The sequence below is a fragment of the Corvus cornix genome, chromosome 7 (genome assembly GCF_000738735.6).
Source record: "Corvus cornix cornix isolate S_Up_H32 chromosome 7, ASM73873v5, whole genome shotgun sequence".
Classification (NCBI taxonomy): domain Eukaryota; kingdom Metazoa; phylum Chordata; class Aves; order Passeriformes; family Corvidae; genus Corvus; species Corvus cornix.
In genome coordinates this window covers 37,004,298-37,024,493 of record NC_046337.1, presented here as the reverse complement: position 1 = coordinate 37,024,493, position 20,196 = coordinate 37,004,298, and the positions used below count along the sequence as shown (strand labels likewise).

Sequence of the window (20,196 nt, the reverse complement as noted above, 5' to 3'; positions counted from 1 at the left end):
CTGGTCAGAAGCACCATTAAAACTTATTTCTGTTGATGCAGCCAAATACAACAGAGTAAAAGCAATTGCCCAATCCTCCAGGATAAGTATCTGTAATCCAAGCACATGGAGTGCCTGACCATGAGCTGACACAGAGGAGAGCTCTACCTACTCGGAGAAGGAGTCATGTGCTAACCACCATCCTTATGATACTCCCAGATGAGGAAACCCAGGGGGATGCTTGATTAAAGGGCTCTGAACAGACAGGGCTGTTAAATTGCTCCCGCATAACTTGTAAATAGTCTGATTTTTTTCCAGTGCTAAGACATAGTACAAAATCTGCCAAAATTAATGTGGCTGCCCCATCCCTGGAAGTGTCCAAGGTCAGGCTGGACAGGGCTTGGAGCAATCTGGGACAGGGGAAGGTGTCCCTGCCCACGGCAGGGGGTGGAACTGAATGGTCTCGAGGGTTCCTTCCAAACCAAACCACTCTATGACACTATGATATCACATGGAAAGTAATTTGGAGGTTACATGGTAAATGTTTTACTACTGAAACAAAGATCTTTCAAGACAGCAGACAAAAATTATTCAGGCTTTGCAGCTTTTGTTACTGAATTATTCACACTCCTGACAAGGCAGGCAGGACATGATGACAAGCTGAAGTTTTCAGATTAAGTTCCTTCTGAGTCTGCCAACACAGGGCTGGAGTCCATGGAAAAGCCCCACTCCCTGACAACACTTCACTTGGCTGTAACCAACCCCCTTTTCTCCAGTTACCTTGTCAAAATGAATGCAGGGCTAACCAAGGCAATCCTTGAAGTCAAGCACCAGCACAGTGCCAGAAAAAAAAAAAAAAAAAAACAAATCCAGAAAATTTTGTTTATTGCTGATTTACCACTCCTTCATGCCATGTTCAAGAGGTCAAACTTTGATACTTTCATTTTTTTTAACCCCTTAAAAAGAATTCAGCTCTAAATGTTCACACTTTATGAGCACCTTGCACACCCAGCACATTTCCTCTCCTCTAGCACCAGCTCAAACACAATAATAATATAAATATATTTTTTAAGACTACATGAAATTAAATTCAAGTAAACGTTTTTGATAGATTTTCTCTTTTTAAGGCAAATTTTTCAGCTGCCTTGAGTCATCACTCAACTTTTGACATTTGAGCTTAAAAAACGTTAACAGCAATTACCAAAAATCTTCATATATCACTGTCACTGTTTGAATACAGAATTTTATAGGAGTATGTTTGGAAACACTTCCAGCTGGCTGTGATGGGAAACCATTTGCAAGGTAGGGAAATTATAAGGCAGAATTGGGTTGTGAGCTGTAAAACCTGCCTGCAGAGGCACACGGCAGCACAAAGGAGCACAGGGGGCACAGAGAGGCTTTGCACAGGACCCTGGCGGGAGGAAGTGAAACACGGCAGACCCCTATGGAGAGGAGCCTGCCGGGAGCTGGCAGATGAGTGAACAGCGAGTGATCACCCCATAGAAGGACATTTGGAAAGTGTGTTGCTGATGTGGCAACATGGGATAGGTCACATAAGGAAATACTGTGCCTTGGAAAAGTGTATAAAACCAACTCACTGCTTTGAATAAATGGTTCGGATTTCCTGCCGCTCTGGGTCTGAGATTCAATCGCCGACAGCAAGGGTGAAAAGTCTGACAAAGAGAACTGGGCTGAAAATAATGCCTGAATGAATTAAATGAGCATTATTTCTTAAAAATCCCTCAGGGAAGACACTGAAGAAAGTAGTTTGCCATTAAAAACCCTTGGAATGCATTCCCTGGATCTAATCCAATAAAGAAACACGATATAAACTTGGGTAATAGAGAGCTGGTATTTGATTTTTGACCCATCCACATGCTTTGGAATACTCTGCAAAAGAAAACCATTTCAATTGTTCTCAGTTTCTTCAAGGACTACTACCCATCATAGAAACACAGATTATCCACAATTACCTGGAAAATAAAACGCTTGTTTACAGCTATTTCTGATGCTTTTTACCCAAATAAGATCTCCTCTGAAATGTACAGTGACAGGATGCAGCATCCACAAACCATGAAATTTTATTTATTATATTTTATATACTCTAAGTGTTTTGTATCAAAATGTCTTTTAGAGAATCTTGGACAATTTTGGCGACTGCTATCTGAACAAGCTGCTTTGCACCCAAATTGGCCAACAATCACTACAGATCAGCGGATAATATTTCTAATTCCCAGAGAGATTTAAGCCTCAAGGAACTAAGCCAAAAATAAACTGAAAACAAAAGCAGAATCTAAGCAGTTTGGAGGTAAGGAAGTGCAAGGAAAAGACCTGATGTCTTCTGAACAGGAAGAATCCCTGCAGGAGCTAAATATTCAAATATGCCTTTGACATAAAAATGGTAACAAAGATAGAGCAGGTACAACAGAGAAACAAAGAAGCTACTGTAAGATCACTTAAATTAATTACTTTAAACCAGAAGATCTGAGGAAGAAATAGAGATAATGCATACTTTTTCCCTAAACTTCCAAGCTGAATTTTTTGTTAGTTTGCCTGCTTAGAGGATCCAACACACCTGTGGCACACTGGCATTTATATCATGATTTTCATTCTGACATATCAAAGAGCATTTCAAACAGACTGATCTCCTGAGACAGGAAATTACATTAAGAGAAGAAAAGTAACTTCAACATGATCAATGGCAAGAGATAAAGCAGAATCCAAATCTGAAGGCATTATTTAGTTTCAAATGCTTTTCTTCAGCTACACAGAGAAATGGATTTTGAAGAAAAGCTTAAACCCAAATGTAATTATGCCCTTATTATGTATAAGCACAGAAATAAAAAGCCAAGAGGATAAAAGTACAGCTGGCCAGGACACTATTTTGGAAGAGTCTTTAGAAGGATCAGATGTGAAATGACACAGAGGCAGCGAGCTCTGGGACTCTTTAGCTATCTAAAGGCACCACAAGTCCAAGGACAAAATCACTCCAAACTTCAGCAGAGATAAAAGATCACAGATATACCAGCTCCCGTATTTAACACTCTGGGGAATAACTGGGAAAAGAAAGCACCAGGCTCCCAGATTAGTGTTTGATAAAACCTGAGGTGAGACACAAGGGACAGGAACCCCTTTCTACTTTGAGATGTGCTTCCCACGCCAGACTTTAAATGTCTGGGGGGGAAAAAAAAAAACCAAAAAAAACACCCAAACCAACAAGGAGGAAATCACTCTTGGTGAAACAAGTTTTACAATCCCAAACTGTTGCTTGTTTCTGGAGGGTCCAGAACTGAGGAGGCTGTGCTGGGCAATGACAGTTTTTGATGCAAAGGGACAATCTAGGGGGAATTCAACTTAGTGTGTTTCCAAAGGGATGCCTGAAGATCTTCTACAGAAAATCTGTGTTTGTTTGTTACTTTCATTACTTACTTGCTGACAACCTTCTCTTTCCATGGCTCACCTGTTCTCAGGAGGTATCTGGCCCAGGCACTGACACTTTGTCAGGTCGGGGGTTTCATAGAATTCCACACTGGTTTGGGTTGGAAGCTGTCTTGGGTTGCAGTGTATTCTGTTGAAACCAGGTGGGGCAGAGTTTCCTTTCCTCCTCCCTCTGGACTATCTTTCTGATTAATGGCTCATCAATGCCCTGACTCAGAGATAACTCCCTCCAGACTATCTTCTGTTAATGAGCCCACCAACACCTGGCCTCATGACTCATTACCCCATTGTGAGATGCTCCACCCAGAGGGAGGAACCAAGCATTCCATCGTGGATATAATCTGATATAACCATAGAAAACCCTTTCCACTGGATTCCTAGGGGACAGGAGCTACACAGCCACCACTGGACCTTCCGAGGAAGAGCAGCCCCTTCCTACAGGATCACGGCTTCCACAGAACCATGGCACCTGCCCTGCTCACCGGGAGCCGCCAGCGCCCCTGCCGGCTGCGAGCGGAACTGCACCCGAGGGGAAAGGGCCTGACAGCCGAGAAGGCTGGCACTGGGTTTGTGATTGTTTGCTGTTACTGCCATAGTTACTGTTGTTTGTTTGACTGGTTATACACATATAGATAAATAATAGTGAAGAACTGTTATTCCTATTCCTCATACCTTTGCCTGAAAGCCCCTTTATTTCAAAATTACAATAATTCGGAGGGAAAGGGGTTGCATTTTCCATTTCAAGGGAGGCTCCTGCCTTCCTTGACAGACACCTGTCTGTCAAACCAAGACAGAAGCTCATCCCATTCCACCCCCTGCCATGGGCAGGGACACCTTCCACTAGCCCAGGTTGCTCCAAGCTCCATCCAACCTGCCCTTGGGCACTTCCAGGAATGGGGCAGCCACAGCTGCTCTGGGCAATGCTTGAGAAATTAAGACTCTTCTATAAAAATTCTGAACTGTTTGGTGTTTAAGGACTCTAAAAAACTGCCCACAATTATGAAATGTTATAAAAACTCTTCAGTGAAATACATCCTCAGCAACTGTTCCTAATTATCGATGGAATTTCTAATGGAATTAGATCAGTGCTCTCTCACTAGTGAAGACAAGGCGACAGTCCTCAAGTAATTTTAGGAGAACATTAATCCCACAAGACTCATTAGAACAATCTCCAAAGACCAAAAGCAATTGCAAGGAGGGACTGAGTTTTTTAAGCCAAGTTTCCTAAAGAACTGAGGCTCTGCAGGGCAATTACAATCCTAAGAGGAAACCTTAAGAAGCAGCTTCGGATTCCGTAACACCATGAACTTCATAAAATCCATCTCCACAGAAATAATCCTGAAATACAAACCTTATTTTCTCTACCACCCAGAGAAACCTTTAATTAAAACAAAACAAAACAAAAAATTAAAAAAAGAATTGCAGAAGTCAATTCAGAGCCAAACTCCTCCACACAAACCTATGCAAAATAATTCAGCATTAAATGCTGCTTTCCAAGGAGGATGCAAATAAAATCAGGGCTCACTGAACTAAGTAAAAAAAGCTTGTGTTCGAAGTGGATCCTTGGCAACAACACGCTTATTCCCATAAGATTTCTCAGTTCTGGCACTTCAGAGCTGCAGGTAAATATGATAAGCTGGATTTTCACATGGAGGAAGAAAAGCTCCCTGTCAAGTGCAATCCACCATAGTCTTTCACAAGGACACAGCACAAAGCACTGAATGCTGACAGATGGGTTCCTCTAAGATGGAAAGATTGCGCAGGAAAACAACGCAGGGAGATGTTACTCAGCTTCTCCTACTACGGAAACAACTGCAGATCACATGGATGAAAAAGTAAATGACAAAAGTTTGCCTGAATTGCACCAAATACAGGGTAAATAGAAGTAAAATACGACACAGCATTAGGGTTCTTGACACAGCAGGCCTGGGTGAGGAAGAAATCTAAAGAAAACTTGGAGCACCACTTCTACTTTAAGCCACACGAAGCATGCAATGAATCTTCTGTTGCATGTTGTACACATAGCTTTGAATTGTTTTTTGGCAGAAGTGAACACCACTAGAAAATGTAAGGGCTTTTAAGGATCCCGGCGAATCGCTATGTCCTGGGGCAGCATCCCAAACCACCCATGACAGATGGACATATGGAAAATATTTCCTTGATTTCAGCTAACAAATCCCAGACACAGCACCCACAGCACCTCTGCATGAGGAATACACAAGTCCTAAGGCACTAAGCTCACTTGGATTTCTATTGCCAAGTTCTATCCCTGTTGTTTCAGTGTTTGGCCCACCTGGCTGCCACAGAACAAATCAGTAAAGCTCTGTGTGTTTGCTGTATAAAAACCAGCAAATCCTACAATTTTTAGCACATCATTTCTACGTGAGTAGTCATTAAAACTTAAACACTTGCTCATTGCTTTAGAATCCATGGAATTTACCTGACTGAAAATTAATGGCTCTGGCCATGCATGGTAACTACTGACAGACTAACTTCTGTGCTAAATGCAGAGTGGTCCAAGCTCATTAATTAGCAAGAGCTTCTTGAAATTCAGCAAGAAAACTCACAGCACTAAACTGCTGAGATTATATCAGTGTGAGAAGACTGAGTGTTGGGAAACTCCCTGCTTAGCTTACACAGAAAGACATCAATCATCTTTTTATTCTTATTTATTGAGCTCTACACTGAGAGAGGATGATTTCTTCAGTGACTGTGACTCAACTGCAGAGCAACGTGGGCACCACAGTGTCCAGCATTTGTGAAAACAGATGTTGAAGATTCTGCCCAAATTTGTTGTACAGCCTTCCGAAAAATTACCTGGCAAGGTGTGTGTGGGAGAACTGCAGAATGACTAAAGCTGCATAAACCATCATACTTATTTTAAAAAATAATTTGTAAAAGTGACTTGATGCTCACTGGCTGAAGGAAGCTGCAAAGGAACAAGATCAGTAACTGAGAGCTCCTTCCTGGAGCTAAAGGAGGTCCTGGAGGGCTGGAAGCTGAAGCTGCACTAACACACATCTCAGGTAAGACAGGTTAATAAAGCAATCAATTACAGAACTCGAGCTCTGAATTTTCTATCATTTTACATCCTAGAACAAGGCTGCTTTTCCAGAAGCTACAACGATGTGCTCAGTTATACACCACTGATTTAATGCAAAAAGGAGAGGTGCCTTACAGAGGAAGGGATCATAACTGTCCCTTCCAGCATGATCTAACAGAAACATTCCCAGCACAGCTGTTTCCCAAGAATCAGCAGTAAGGATTTGCTATATCTGATGTGACTTTTTCCAGCATCTGCAAGGCAGGAGTCATTTATGGTAACTGGGAACTGACCAAACCCCAGCCTCAGCTCTCAATAACCACAGGCAAGGCATGGATTAGCTGTTACCCTCTCAGGCAGCCAGGCTCAGCCTGGAATGTCAGCAAAGGAATGGCAGGATTTCAAATCTGAAGGGACATCAGTGAAATCCTGAGTCATCTCCCCTGGGAGAACCACAGGAGGCAGCCCGAGGTCCAGTGGTTTGGCCGTCACACACCACACACTCCCACACTCCCAGGATTCCCCTGCAGGATCTGCTGGACACAGATGCTTGTGTACAGAACTATTTCTGTACGGATGCATTTGCACATCTGTTCATATAGATATTGTACATGCAAGCATATATTACATATACACTGTTTGCATAATTGTATTACACATGGAAACAAATCTCAGAGGAAAGAAAACTAATTGGCATTCCCATACTTAATCCTATTGGGCATTGCAAGTATTTCCTAAGAGCCAGGATGGGACCACAGCAGTCTGACTCCACAACAAAGTGTTTATATAAAATATGACATCTCTGCCAGGGGGAAGCAAAAAAAACAACTCAGGCTGCAACTGCAGCTTTTTCTCTCCCTTGCATTATTCATTCTCTCCACAAAGGCATCATTGGGTTTTTTTGATGTCACCACAAAACACACTACAGAAAATCCAGCCCTACCTGGTGCTGTCACTATCAATGAAACACCTACACTAAATTCAGATATGCTCAAAAATAAAAAAAATTAAAGTGGCATAATATGAATTTTAGAGATGCTTTTGAGACTGCTAAGAGTTTAATAAATAAAAAATGTTTGTTCCAAAAACATTGTAATTTAGAATACTGTCAAAAAATCCACTCAACTTCCTTTTCACTTCTTCAAACAACTTCCATGCAATTAGTGTAGCAGTACCTATTTTTGAGTGCTCACCTCTGGTTTTGAGGGAGGTGTGTTTTTTAAATCAGGTAACATTTTCCTTTCTGTGGATTCCTAGGATTTCCAATTTCTCAATGAGGCTGAGAGGTGCAGGATAACAATTTTAACCACCTGAGGCCAGGAATGGGGAGGAATGGGATGGGCTTTAAGGTCCCTTCCAACCCAAACCATTCTGTGATTCCATGATACAACAAAATCACAAAACCTCCTCTCTTCCAGGGGAGGTTTCTAGACAATGTTTTCCAGCTTAGCCTTATGTTCTCATCTCAGCCCTGCAAACACTGATGAATACCAGAATAGCTACAAAATCTCATTAATCAAAAAATAGCTAGAAAGATAACTTGCCATCCTGGTACTTCCTCTTGAAAAAATGAGATAAATTAGGTACACTGCCTGACTGTATTTTCAATGAACTCTTCAAATCAACACTCGCTTACCTGGAAGCTTTCTTCAATCTTAAAGGTTAACTTCAACAAAAGTGTCGGAAGAGTTTAATTAGAACAAGAGATCTTGAACATACTGAGTGTGAGTTCCATGTGCTTGAGGAATAAATCTGTGTAGTGTAACACAATGGAATTTTGGAGATGGATACAAAGGAGAAATTGGCACTTTTGTTCACAGGTGAGCAGTATATCTCATATATGCTGAGCAGGCCACTAATCCAGACCACGTTCTGCTTTGCCCAGTCCATAATACACACATGAAAATTAGGATCAGTAAAAAGAAAAGAGAAATTCCCATTCCTGTTCTTGAAACTTGCCCAGATTTCTCCTGGCTTCATAAATACATGCAACATGGAAGAGGTCTGAATAAAAAAGCTGCCTTTGGACAGAGAAAGAGGGGATCTTTTCACAGGTCTTCTAAGGTAAAGGTCACTCATATCACCATGCCAAACCAACTCACCACCAGCTTGCTGCACAGAACACGCACAGCTTCAGGGGAAATCTCAGACACAAGAAGGAGAAGATAATCTATTTTGGGGCTGTGACCACATTATGGTCCACAATCCCAGCATATGGTGACTAACACCACTGTGTGGAGTTTGCTTTCCCACAGAAAGCACTTTTTGTTTGAATAACTGGGTGCTGATACAATGAGTCACTTGACTGCCTCAAGCAGCAGCTCCACCACTCTAAAAGGACTGTCTGGGAACTGCTGAGTACAGAATGTGTTTTTGTTTAGGAACAACGTGCCTTAAATAAACCACTGACTCACCTTGTCACGCAAATGATGCTCTGCAGCCTCAATATTCAAAGGATCGTCAAAATTCAAAAGATCCTAGAAAAGAGACAGAGAGAACATTGCAGGGCTCCCACTCACTGCATCACAAGGAGCCCAAAGCCCTCATGAACAAGATAATGGAACAAAGCAAACAGGGCAGCAAGAGTAGTGCTTAATCACTACCTTGGTGGTGTCCCTGCCAAAGGTAAATGCAAATGAGTTTGAAAATTGGAAACCAAATCACAGGACAATTAAATGACAACTGCACCAAGGCACTTGAACCCTTCTGGTATGGGCCACATAGGGCCCCAAGCCACTTCTCCCTGTAAGCAAATGCATTTCCATTGGAAAACAGTTTTAAGCTAAATATTGGAGAAACATTCAAACTTTCAAGAGGCACAATTCCTGCTGATTTTTGTTTGAGGGCAAAGTAAACCTTTAAAAAATACTTCTGCAAACACTGTGCTGATAAAGTATTAGTTTCCCTAATGCCACATCCATAGAAAAGCAATTTAATTCTCTCTGTGAAGAAGCTATGTAACCTGGAGCCTGACAGGGAAGTTTTAGTGCTCTGGGAAAAACAGTGCCTGGAGGAAAAGGAGTGCAAAGACCTCGAGAACTACAGACATGTGGGGTCAGGGAGCAGAAATAGTCACAACAAACCTCACGTCTCTCAGTTTAATCTCAAATATTAATTTTGGAAGGAGAAGGGTCTAGGGTTAAAAACAACGGAGAAGAGGAACCATCACTAGAAATAACACTGAATCACAAGGCCCCCGTTCTGCCTGCAGCCCCGATCTAAGGTCAGCCTGTGTTAAGAGTAAAATACCACTGTACCACAATGTGAAAGGCTCCTGGCAGTCCCCGACTCATCCTCAAGCAGCAAACTCCATGTTCACTCAAATCAGGACACCAGCCCACCTCATTTTCATTCACTTCCTTCAATAAAACCCCTCATGGGTCTGCCAGACCAGCATGATCCCAGTGCCAACTTTTCAAAGCCGAATTATTTTCAAGAAGCCGGGTGTGAGGGAAATCCAGGAGGGAAGCACAGCTCTTACCAGCCATGACAAATCCCTGTGGCCTCCTATGCATGACCACCCCTCTCTGCAGCTCTTTGCCCAATATTTTCATGTGCAGCTCTGCCCCTGAAAGCCCCCAGAGGATTTTGCTTCCTTCCAGTTACTTGGCATACACAGGGAGACTGACTGTGAAATGCAATTGACTTTTGTTGGAAAGGCAAATGCTCTCCAAACTTTTACATCAATTTACCAAAGAAGCTGTTGAAAAAACAAACCAAGCCTTTGGATGCCAGGAAATACAAGCCTCCTTCTACCCTGGAGTGGCAGGGGTGGCTCTCTCCAGAGAGAATGACAAATGTGGCCACCAAGTTAGTGCTGATCTTTGCTTTCTCCTGACCTTTCTACCCAGCAGCAATGGCTGTGGAAAGGAATCCCTAAAAAAGGTAACCTTTGTAAAGACTTCGCCTCTCTCCACCTCTAGGGCAAAAGCAGCTGTTGCATCCTGCCTGCCTCTTGCAGCTTCCTGCCCTCTCCTCCATTTTCAAGGTGCTCCTGCAATGACAGGTTCCTTGCTCCCATCAACCTTAAAAAACGGGGAGGAAATGCGATCCCTGAATAAAATCGCATAAGTTCTGTGACAAATCAGGTTTTATGCAAACTCTGTGGGTAGATACCAAGGCCCCTGAATAGGAATGTGAGTGTTCAAAACAGGAATGAGACTGCAGGGCAGTCATTAATTCCTAAATAGCATTCTTTTAAAGACTAACACCAACACAATTCCTTCTCAGAGCAGTATGAATTTTTATTTCCTGCAAATCAGCAGGAGTTTCATACTGTGTGGAAGATCCCAAATAACCTGTTATCAAAACATCCCCTAATATTTCTAACCAAAGTAAAATCCATGTATAAGAACCTGTCATTTTAGACTGTCTGGATGAGTTCTACAAACAGAAGTACAAACTGATTTCATACTTGTCTGACACCCACTGAAGCCAAAGGAAAATAAAGACCTAAACTTTTAGAGGCAACACACAGGGTTGGCATTAGGTGATGCTGAAACTAAACCAGGCAGGCAAAAGGAAAGTGGACATGCAAAATATTCCTTTACTTACAGTAAATAAAGAGTTTAACCCCCAGACAATATCCTGCAAAGGAAAAACACAGTTAGTTAGACATGCATTTCAGGAGTTTTGAACATGTTCACAAACTTTATTTTTCTATTAATCCATGAAATAACTGGAAAAAAAAGAGTGATGTTTTACTAATTTAAATCAAAATGTTGAAAAAGCTTTCCCATTTTATGGCCACTAGGTCAGCAAAACCCAAATACTGCATATTCAAATAGAAGATCAGATCTTCCTGTGTGTACAGGAGCCTTATTGCTGTTGCTCCTCCATTCAAGGATAGCAGTGATACCACAGGCTGTGCCACCAACTGAAAACTGCACTGCTTAGGATAAAGGGTGGGTATAAAACTTAATTTAGCAGTCTATTCTTAAAATTAAAAAGGGGTTAAACAAATACTTGAAACTGTCAAAATATCAGAGAAAAGAGAGTGAGGAGCAGTAGGAGTACAGAGAAATACTATTCTTACAAAAGCATATGTCTCAAGTCATTCCACGGCTGAAATGCACCTCTTACAATAAAGATAAAGCCTCAAAGTAAAAAACTTCCTATGCACAGCAAAGGACTTCAATAAATGAGTATATTTGAGCTTGCTTCCTGTTCTGGGCCCTGTGCTGAAAGTGTGGACCACAGAAATCCATATCCCTTAAGGACACTGTCCAATTATGCCCTAATGAACAAGACACGATGTCAGCACTATGCAGCCAACAACCTCTGACGATCCAATTTCCCTTTGATCTTGCACAAAGAACCCACTCAGTTTATCTGCTTTTAAAACATGCATCTGTCCAGCAGGGCTGGCACTGTCAGCGTTTCCAGCATCAGCACCTTCTCAAGTGTGGCAAAGGCAGCAACTTTCAAACGTGCTCATCACCTTCAGTGGCAGCACAGACACATAAACTGCACAAAGGAGATGACCCAGACACTTAATTACAGTTATCTGTAAATTTTAAGTCTCTAGTGTTGAGCAGTCATCCTCATTCCCAAACAATCACACTGCCAGTTCCCTGGCAAGCAGGAGAAAATGAACTGTTTCAAATAATGGATGGAAATCATTGTTTTACACTTTATTTAAGCTTCTGTGCTTGTTCAACTGCTGGCACAGAAGCCAGGCATAGCAGAAGTTAGCAGAGCATGGTATTAAGGAAACCTGCATGAATCCTAGGGATAAATTATTAGTACCATGCAGTGATGTGCCAAAGTCACAGATTAAAGGAAGATTTTAGTGACATGGAGAGCCTGGGGAGTAGCAAAAGGCAGGAAGGTCTCAATTTCCACTTGATTCTCCCACATCCAGCCATCAGAGGCTGCTCAGCAGCTCTGGGCAACCCCTCTGTCCCAGCAGATGCTCTGCCCCCAAAGGTCAGGAGCCCCTCCACTGCTGCCCCCCAAGGCTGTACTGCCCTTCAGAGAAGCAGAGTTGCAGGAAAAAATGACATTTTTCGAAGTTGCCTTCTACCTACAGCATGAGACAGCAGGCTGCAGCTGGAGAATGTGATGCAGAATCACAATACTGAGCATTAAAACCATCCTGAAAAGGTACAAGGTCACATGAGTACTCTGGGGTCCGGCCATTTCACAATCCTGAATGCCAAACCTGCATTCCCAGGGTTACAAACTGTCCACAGCTATTCAAGCACCAGCATGGCTAAAAAGGAACAAGCCAGGAGCAAGTCAGTCACTGAGTGCCTTCTGAAATGCTCAAGAGCTCAGCTTCTCCTTACACGGAGCAGTGCTGAACCCCCTGGTCTTCCAGAACCTCCCCACAGACACCGGCAGAGCTCTCTCCAGACAAAACTCCTGCTCCAATATCTCACACAAGTAAATGCTGCAGCCCAAAGAAGAGATGTGATGCCATATTTTCACATTACATCATAAATGGCTCCCAAATTCTTATTTGCTGAACCCTGGTTTTAAGGCTTGACTCATCTGGGCTGGTTTTACAGAGTTCTATTAAAAAAAAAAAAGACACCAAACAAAAAACCCCAACAAAAACCTCTGTGAGGGCACAAGTTGTCAGAATGCTGTACATCTCCACTGCCATTCTAGACACCAAAAAGTATAACAGGATTATTATTATTACTGAATAATTTACCTGTGAAAGTCTTAATACCACTTTTGATGTTTCCATCTATTCAAGTTTTACGATTTGCTGGATTCATTTTATACCCTTGTATGGCTCCATAAAAAATAATGCTAAATTACTACCAGAGGGCAACACTTTTTGTAATGAGTTTGAGGCTAGCCTGGATTTAAATCTTGGATATTGAGAAAGGGAAGTGGGATGGAACAGATGAGCAAAAGTGAAGCAAGTATTTGGTATTTGAAAAACTCGACACCGTTGAACTGCAGAAATAACCACTTTGCATTACCGACTTCAGCAGAGCTGTTGGCTGCATGCAGATAAGCCCTGGCCTGGATGCTTGCTTTGGGTTTTTCTGAGGAACTAAAAGGATGTGCAAGCCACTAAAGATCTTGTCAGATTTAAAGCTCAAAAACTTCTGTTCTCCTTCAGTGTAATAAAGCATCAGGCTTGGCTTCAAATATCTTCTAATCTTGTGGCTTAAATACTCTGAAAACAAAGTTAAGCCTATGTACAGGAATTTTTAAAGGTTATCTTCACAGGTAGGAGCAGGGCAGGTGGCAACCTAAAATGTTAATAGTGCACACCTTGATGGTGCTGCACTTCAGTGAGAACTCACTTGTACAAGATCAGACATCTACACCTGACAAGGTAACACCTGACAAGGCTGTTCCCTTTACAAAGCTGCTTTTTATCCAATTTCTTCTCTGTGCTAAACATCAAAGTTACAGAGGACACGGGCAGCACTGCTGAGGGGCAGCCACAGTGCAAAGCAAAGAGCCCCTACTTTTGTACCAAACCTGTCTTTCGTAGCTGCCCAGGCTGGACCTGCAGCCAGGGCTGCCCAATTCCTTGAGCTGCTTTATCTGGCTCCTGCTCCAGCTGTGCCCAGGCTGCTCCCTCTGTGGTATCCCAGAGGTTTCCCATCAGCTGAGATGTCACCTGTGGGTCAGATGCCTTTGGGAGTCGAAGGCAGGTCTTGGATATGCACGTGGGTTTAATTCACAGCTATTCTGTTAGTTCACAGGAGGCAATGATGGTACTGGAAATCAAGAGCTGGGGTTCCCACGCACAGCAGTACCTGGCAAAATCCTCACTGGGTAAGGGGAACAGGGGAAAACGAGGGAAGCACACTCTGCTCCATGGCACTGTCACCATTCCGGGCTTGAGCATGAGGAATTCAACACAAGCAAGTCAGAAGATCAACAGACTGTTGTAAACAACTCCTTTATAATCTCCCCTTTTCATTCTGAACTACTTTTGTGCTGCATCTGAGTGAAAAGTTACACTAAACCCCTGCCCACAGATTTATTTACAGTGTGCCAAATGAGGAGAAAAAACCTGCTGCTGCAGCAGTGTTTGAAGTTCAAGAGCAGCGACACAAAATCCTCAACGCAGCCTCTCCGGAGGCCAGGGAGTCTCAAAGCTTTGCATTTGTAGGAGGTTCTAACTCAAGTCACTGACCTTGCCCAGTGACAGTTCTCACAGCCACTTCACAAAAGCAAAGCCACTGAAACCATGTCACAGACAAGGGCTTCAGAAAGACAACCACAAGCACTTTCTGAAGAGAGAGCAAACACGGAAATTGCAAATTAAGATTTTCCTTTAACAGGCAAAGTATATTTAACACATTCATTTAAGAAGAGAGCAAACCAGACAAAAGCACCTTACAAACTTCCAATCAAAGAAATTCCTTTAAGAGATCCAAAGAGCATTTCTGAGTTAAACAGACTGACTAAATCAAAGCTCATTCCTAAATCATTTTTTATAAACAGTTTAACCCAGTCAAATGAACAAAAGGAGCAACAGTTATTTATACGAGGACCTGTCTGAAGCAATTTTTTGGGTTTGTTTGAAAAAGGGCTTGAAATGCCACTCCAAAGCTCAGCTTGCTCTAAGCCAGGCCATGCATGGCCATCTCCTGGGGCAGCTCTCTGCTGTCTTGTCTGCCTATGCACCACCTCAAGGTGGTTTTCCTCCTCCATTCACCTTCTTCCACCATCTCTTAAAAACAAGCCCATCTTCTTCCTCTCTTCGCTGCAGCCTAAAAAACCAAGCACACTTCATCCCACCCCACCACATTTATCACTGGTCCTGGGGATCAAACAAAAAAAAAATGTTTTCCTTCCAGAGACGTAGGCACTTTTTAGCTTATGAAAAACTTTTTCCCTCCTAAACTGTCTTCTCCCAAATAAAATCACCTTTTATTTCCCTCTCCTGTTCTTCTCTAATCTTGCAAAATTGAAAAACACTGTTTCCACCTAGAATAAGGTGATTAAGTGAATGTCACCTTTCTTTAGGCACCCACAAAGGCCACCTCAATTGTCATGTGCCTGCACCCCTGCCCACACTTCCCACCCAAACACAACAGCAGCTTCCTACAGGACTTTGGGTAACTGAAAAGGCATAAACTGCTCCAGTTAGCAAACACAAAACAAGGAGGAAGGCTGCAAAACCATTTCTTTTGTACTTAAATAGAGGAGGGGGAAGAAAACAGGACCAATTCCAGCCTGTTCCTCTCCCAGACCAAGCCAGCTGTGAACTGCCAAGTATGCAGGAGCACTCCTCTCAAATCCCTAACTTTGGTCACTGACTCCTTGACATTTGTCCCCGCGGTTACTGCAGGGCAAGTGGACAATCCTGTATAAATTTTTCCCTGGGGGGATTCTCTGATAGCTTCTTAATGAACTGCATGTCCGTGATAGGAACACTGCACCCTCTGGAGACCAGCCTGCCCAGTGGATTAAAGCTGACACAAATTGCATATTCAGAAATCAACAATTTGGGGAGAACAAGCATGGTTTAATTACACTTACTGAGGTATCACAGCTCTCCTGACTCACATGCTCATAAATAACAACTACTGCACCTAAACCAAAGATTTGGCTTTGTCAGGGGACATTCAAGAGAGAAAATGAAAATTTTGCAAATCTTTATGAAGCAAAAGCTATTAGAAGACACTGAGCTGTATATTTCCACCAGCCTGGGCAGGTATGGAGGGGAAAGAAATAAATCACTTCTTACAAGACTGATAAAGCCAAGTTATAAAGTGAAAATATAGCACAATATAAACCTGGAGAAAAATTTCCTGAGGCTTATTTTAAGAAAAAACTGAATGTCAGATTTATGCAGAAGATTGTCTTCAGTGGTTTATAGCTTCTCTTTTCAAATACTGTGTCTGAAGCTTTTTTGTCTGGGGCTTATTCAATTTTTAGAGGTAGAGAAGGGAGATAAAAAGACCAACTCCAAAACAAGATTTGAATAAATCAACAGCTGTACAATGTTACCATAACGCTGAAAAAACCAGCCTGAGCAACAAGAATTAATGTAACATAAAACTTACAGGTTTCTTTTTTCCCTTCTGACAGTTATTTTATTGTCTGTTTAAAATACTCCTCTACACTAATTACAGATGATTTTGACAGCAGACCCTCTGTATTCCTTAGGATGATGGATGAAAGTTTTGTACTTCAAAACTCCTCAGGCTGATGCTCAAACATTGAGGTAAACTGGGAAAATTAAGTCACGACCCTCTGATTTATTTCTCCAAGAGATTAGTTTGGCATTTGGATGATTTCAAATGAAGTCATTCCACTGCCTGAAGACAACAGCAGACGTAGAGAACCAAATGGGACAAAAAAATGTTGCCATTTAGTATTAAATCACTAATTAATTAAATAAGCAAGGCTCTTAAGGATCAACTCCAAGTAGCAATAGTTTACTGGAAATGAGTCTTAATTCCTTTTAGATCAGGTAATCTAATAGCCCAGACAGATACTTATTAACCTAGTATCTGGAGTTATGGGAGAGAAATTCCTGAAAAAACAGTGGTTTCCTATAGGTGGGCATGAAAAGCTGAATGCAGATCTGTAGTTTAAGACTACCTGGATGTTTTCCACTCCTGCTCCTGTCTCTCCTCACAGCACCAACACGAAAATGACAAAACCCAGCACTTCAAACTATCTCGGTGAAAAACTGAAATGCACATACACCTGGTAAACATAGAAATCCTCCAGAAAATAGCCCAGCTACCTGAGACCAGCTGGATCTCTACCAGAACACAGCTACAAAAAGAAGAGAAAGGACAAATACTCCCTGTGAACATTCATCATACATTTTTACACACTGGTTTTAATGTTGATATGCTCAATCCTCCACAGAGCTGCCCAAATGTGCTTTGATGATTTTTAATGTTCATCAATCAGCCACTGATTTATGAGCCAATTTCCAGTTGTAGTTGGTTAGAGGTAACTGCAGAAGGAGCCTGACTTTTAGAACCAATCAGGCAATCAAAATACAGACCCACTTGTTTTTCAAATCAATCACCTGAGATGTTTTTAAAGCAAAATGAAAACAAGCGTTTAGGATAAAGCTGAGGAATATTAAGGAGGCCTAACTTAGCTAGGCAGGTGATAATCCTGGCAAATACGGTACAGGTTGAGGACTAACAGGAGCTACTAAAAAGTACTTCTGAGTTTGAAATTGAAATTACTGAAAGGTACAAAGCAGAGTAGCAGAGTAACAGCAGCAGTGTTAAGTCATATGAGGTATTTAAAAGCTGGTATTTCCAGTGACATAAATCTGAGAACAGAATGGAATTAAAGCCATCCATTTGCTTTCTACCTGGAAAACTTTCATTTTGACCATCACACCTAAAAACAGGAGAAATGCAAGTTCAGACACTCTGAGCAGGGCCCAAAGTAACTGCAGCAGTCTCCAGCTTTGGGAACAGGCTCTTTCAAAGAGGAAAGGATGCAATAAAATGAGGCAGAACCGAAAAGAATGAAGACTAAAAGATAAATAAGCTCCTGTTGCTAACTAGTGTTTAGCTACAAAGGAGTAAAAGATGACAAAGATCAGCTAGAAAGCACTGCAGCACTGCTCACACAATCCACAGCCTGGAGAACAACTGCTACCAGAAATTATCTAAGGGTTTGGGATTCTGGAGTGTTTCTATGGATAGAAAAGGTGTGATTTAAAAACTGTATATATAGGCAGGTTGGAGGTTAATGTTTTAAACCTGTTTCAGGGTAAAAGCCCAACTCTCTTCAGAATTTGATTTTAAAAAAGCACCTAATGCAGGAATTCAGAAATAGCACATTCTTCAGTGCCTTCACTCACACACAGGCTGCTCTTCACAGTGGTCCATGGAAACGTGTTCCCAAGCACAAAGAAGGGAAAAAAGATAAAGCTCAACACTTGATAACCTGAGGAGAATTCAATCATGGATGAGATGTCCCCAAGTGCAAAAAAATGCTGGAAAACAAAACTACGTTAGGTCTTCTCCCCTTAAGAATCCTCCACACTGTTAAAAATACATTTTATCAGATATTTTTTACAGACAATTTAGCAGATTTTCATTTGTATTTCAGAAAGCTTCTTCATGTTTCTACCCATTTGATACAAAAAAAAAATATTCAAAAGGTCACAGCAGTTTATTTGAGGATTTTTCACGTAAGAGCTCTGCTGCCACCACAAGGATTCAAAAATGAGACACAATCCAAAACTTCAGCCTTCTAAAGGGTTTAAGCACACAAGCTCCATGCATGCAGCTGCATTCAGCATGGTTTATGCATGGGCTTCTCATGTGTATTCTCTATTTGAAAGCCATTTGAATGGCTTTTCCAACGCCCTTGGAACAATTTTTGTGGCAGAGGACACGCCCACTCTCAATTTAATACTTTAGGAGTAGTTCACAAGTAGTGCTTTATTGGGCAGATTTGGGTACTGCTCCTCCAGAAAACCAGACTGACTTCATATTATTGACAAATGAAATATTGACTTTCAAGCCCCAAACAGGCCAAGACTGGATTACTATCCACAGTGCTCCTGTGCAAATTCTCAGTTCCCCCCAGGGTGATGAAAAGCTGTAAAAAGTGAGCTCACAACTGTGGTGCTTTAATGTCAAAAAACCAAACCAAAAAAAAAAATCCAAGGAGGACATCTGATTTGAATTTTTTCTTTTTTAAGTTACACTACTACTTCCTTTTCCTAAATCTTTCATTTCAACAATCACAGAAAAAGTTTCTGTGTTTTGGGTTTCTTGTCCACTTGTACTAAATTTTTCATGGCTGAAGCTTGAAATTTGTAGCCTAAAAACTTTCTCTGACTGAAAATACAGGGACAGGAACAGAACTAGTTAACTTAATTAATCAGAGCCTTGATTTAACCTGAGATGGAAACAGAAACACCAAGGGCAAAACAAAATCACACCAAGTGATGAACAAACAACAGGGAAAGATGAAGAAAATCCACAAAACACCACACTCGTTCTACTTCCAGAAAGCCACATGCTCACCTCGGAAGAGATTTTACAGATGAAGAAAGTCACAGATCTCGCTCATTGTGCCAAAAAGCAAACCAAGTATCAGATAAAGGTCATTTTCAATTTTGTTTTTGAAAGAGACAGACACCTGATGTGCACCCTTTATCCACCTAATGTTGTTAAAGCTCTGGAAGAAACAATTCTGGCAGCATTCCTGGGAACAGCAACAGGAAGATTAATTCCTGCTCAGTGCTCTGCACTGATATGTCAGGAATATCAATCCCGTGGAAATTTCCAGGGTTATGGATTACTGTTGGTCCTGCTCACAGGATGCTCTTGTGTTTGCTGCCTGGGTGAAAACCAGCACACCTTTCCGAGTGTGGGTTCTGAGTCACCTGCAGTCACACCAACCTACAAAGCCTGTTATCAGAGCAGGATTTGTGCAGCCACAAAAACCAAAACTACCAATTTCTACAGTCAGCACTGTACTTGTTCCACTACTGCCACCAACACTTGCTGAAAGACAAACACCTCAGCTGTTCTTAGAGCAAACCACATTAGCTGTTTCTTTCCAAGACCATGAAAGGATTTTTAAAGATGTATCTAGTTTGATGTACACAGCCAAAAGGAAACAGTACCTTTAATGTTCTTGTTGGGGCCCAGCCAGTGCCATCAATTGAGTGTTCTCTCAATAAACTGGAAAAAAAAGACACACATATTATACAGAGCAACTTCTGGTTAAACTGCCTTTGTCAGAAACCTTCTCAGAAAACATTAGAAAGCAATTGCATGATAAGATCTAATTCTTGCACTATTTATATC

The 20,196-nt window shown here is 41.7% G+C and overlaps 1 protein-coding gene across 2 annotated transcripts in view; it reads right to left on the bottom strand.

Annotated features, from left to right (window-relative positions):
- The window catches only part of UBE2F (ubiquitin conjugating enzyme E2 F (putative)), a 54,442-nt gene that overhangs the window by 10,478 nt on the left and 23,768 nt on the right, over positions 1-20,196 (bottom strand). Inside the window, exons 7-9 of one of the 2 annotated variants that reach the window (XM_010407864.4) lie at positions 20,013-20,070; positions 11,015-11,047; positions 8,875-8,937 (exon numbers count right to left, since the gene is read on the bottom strand). In XM_010407864.4, the coding sequence (XP_010406166.1) occupies positions 8,875-8,937; positions 11,015-11,047; positions 20,013-20,070 (154 nt within the window). The remainder of the gene's footprint in view (positions 1-8,874; positions 8,938-11,014; positions 11,048-20,012; positions 20,071-20,196) is intronic. The other variant, XM_019291004.3, reaches the window with a different exon arrangement.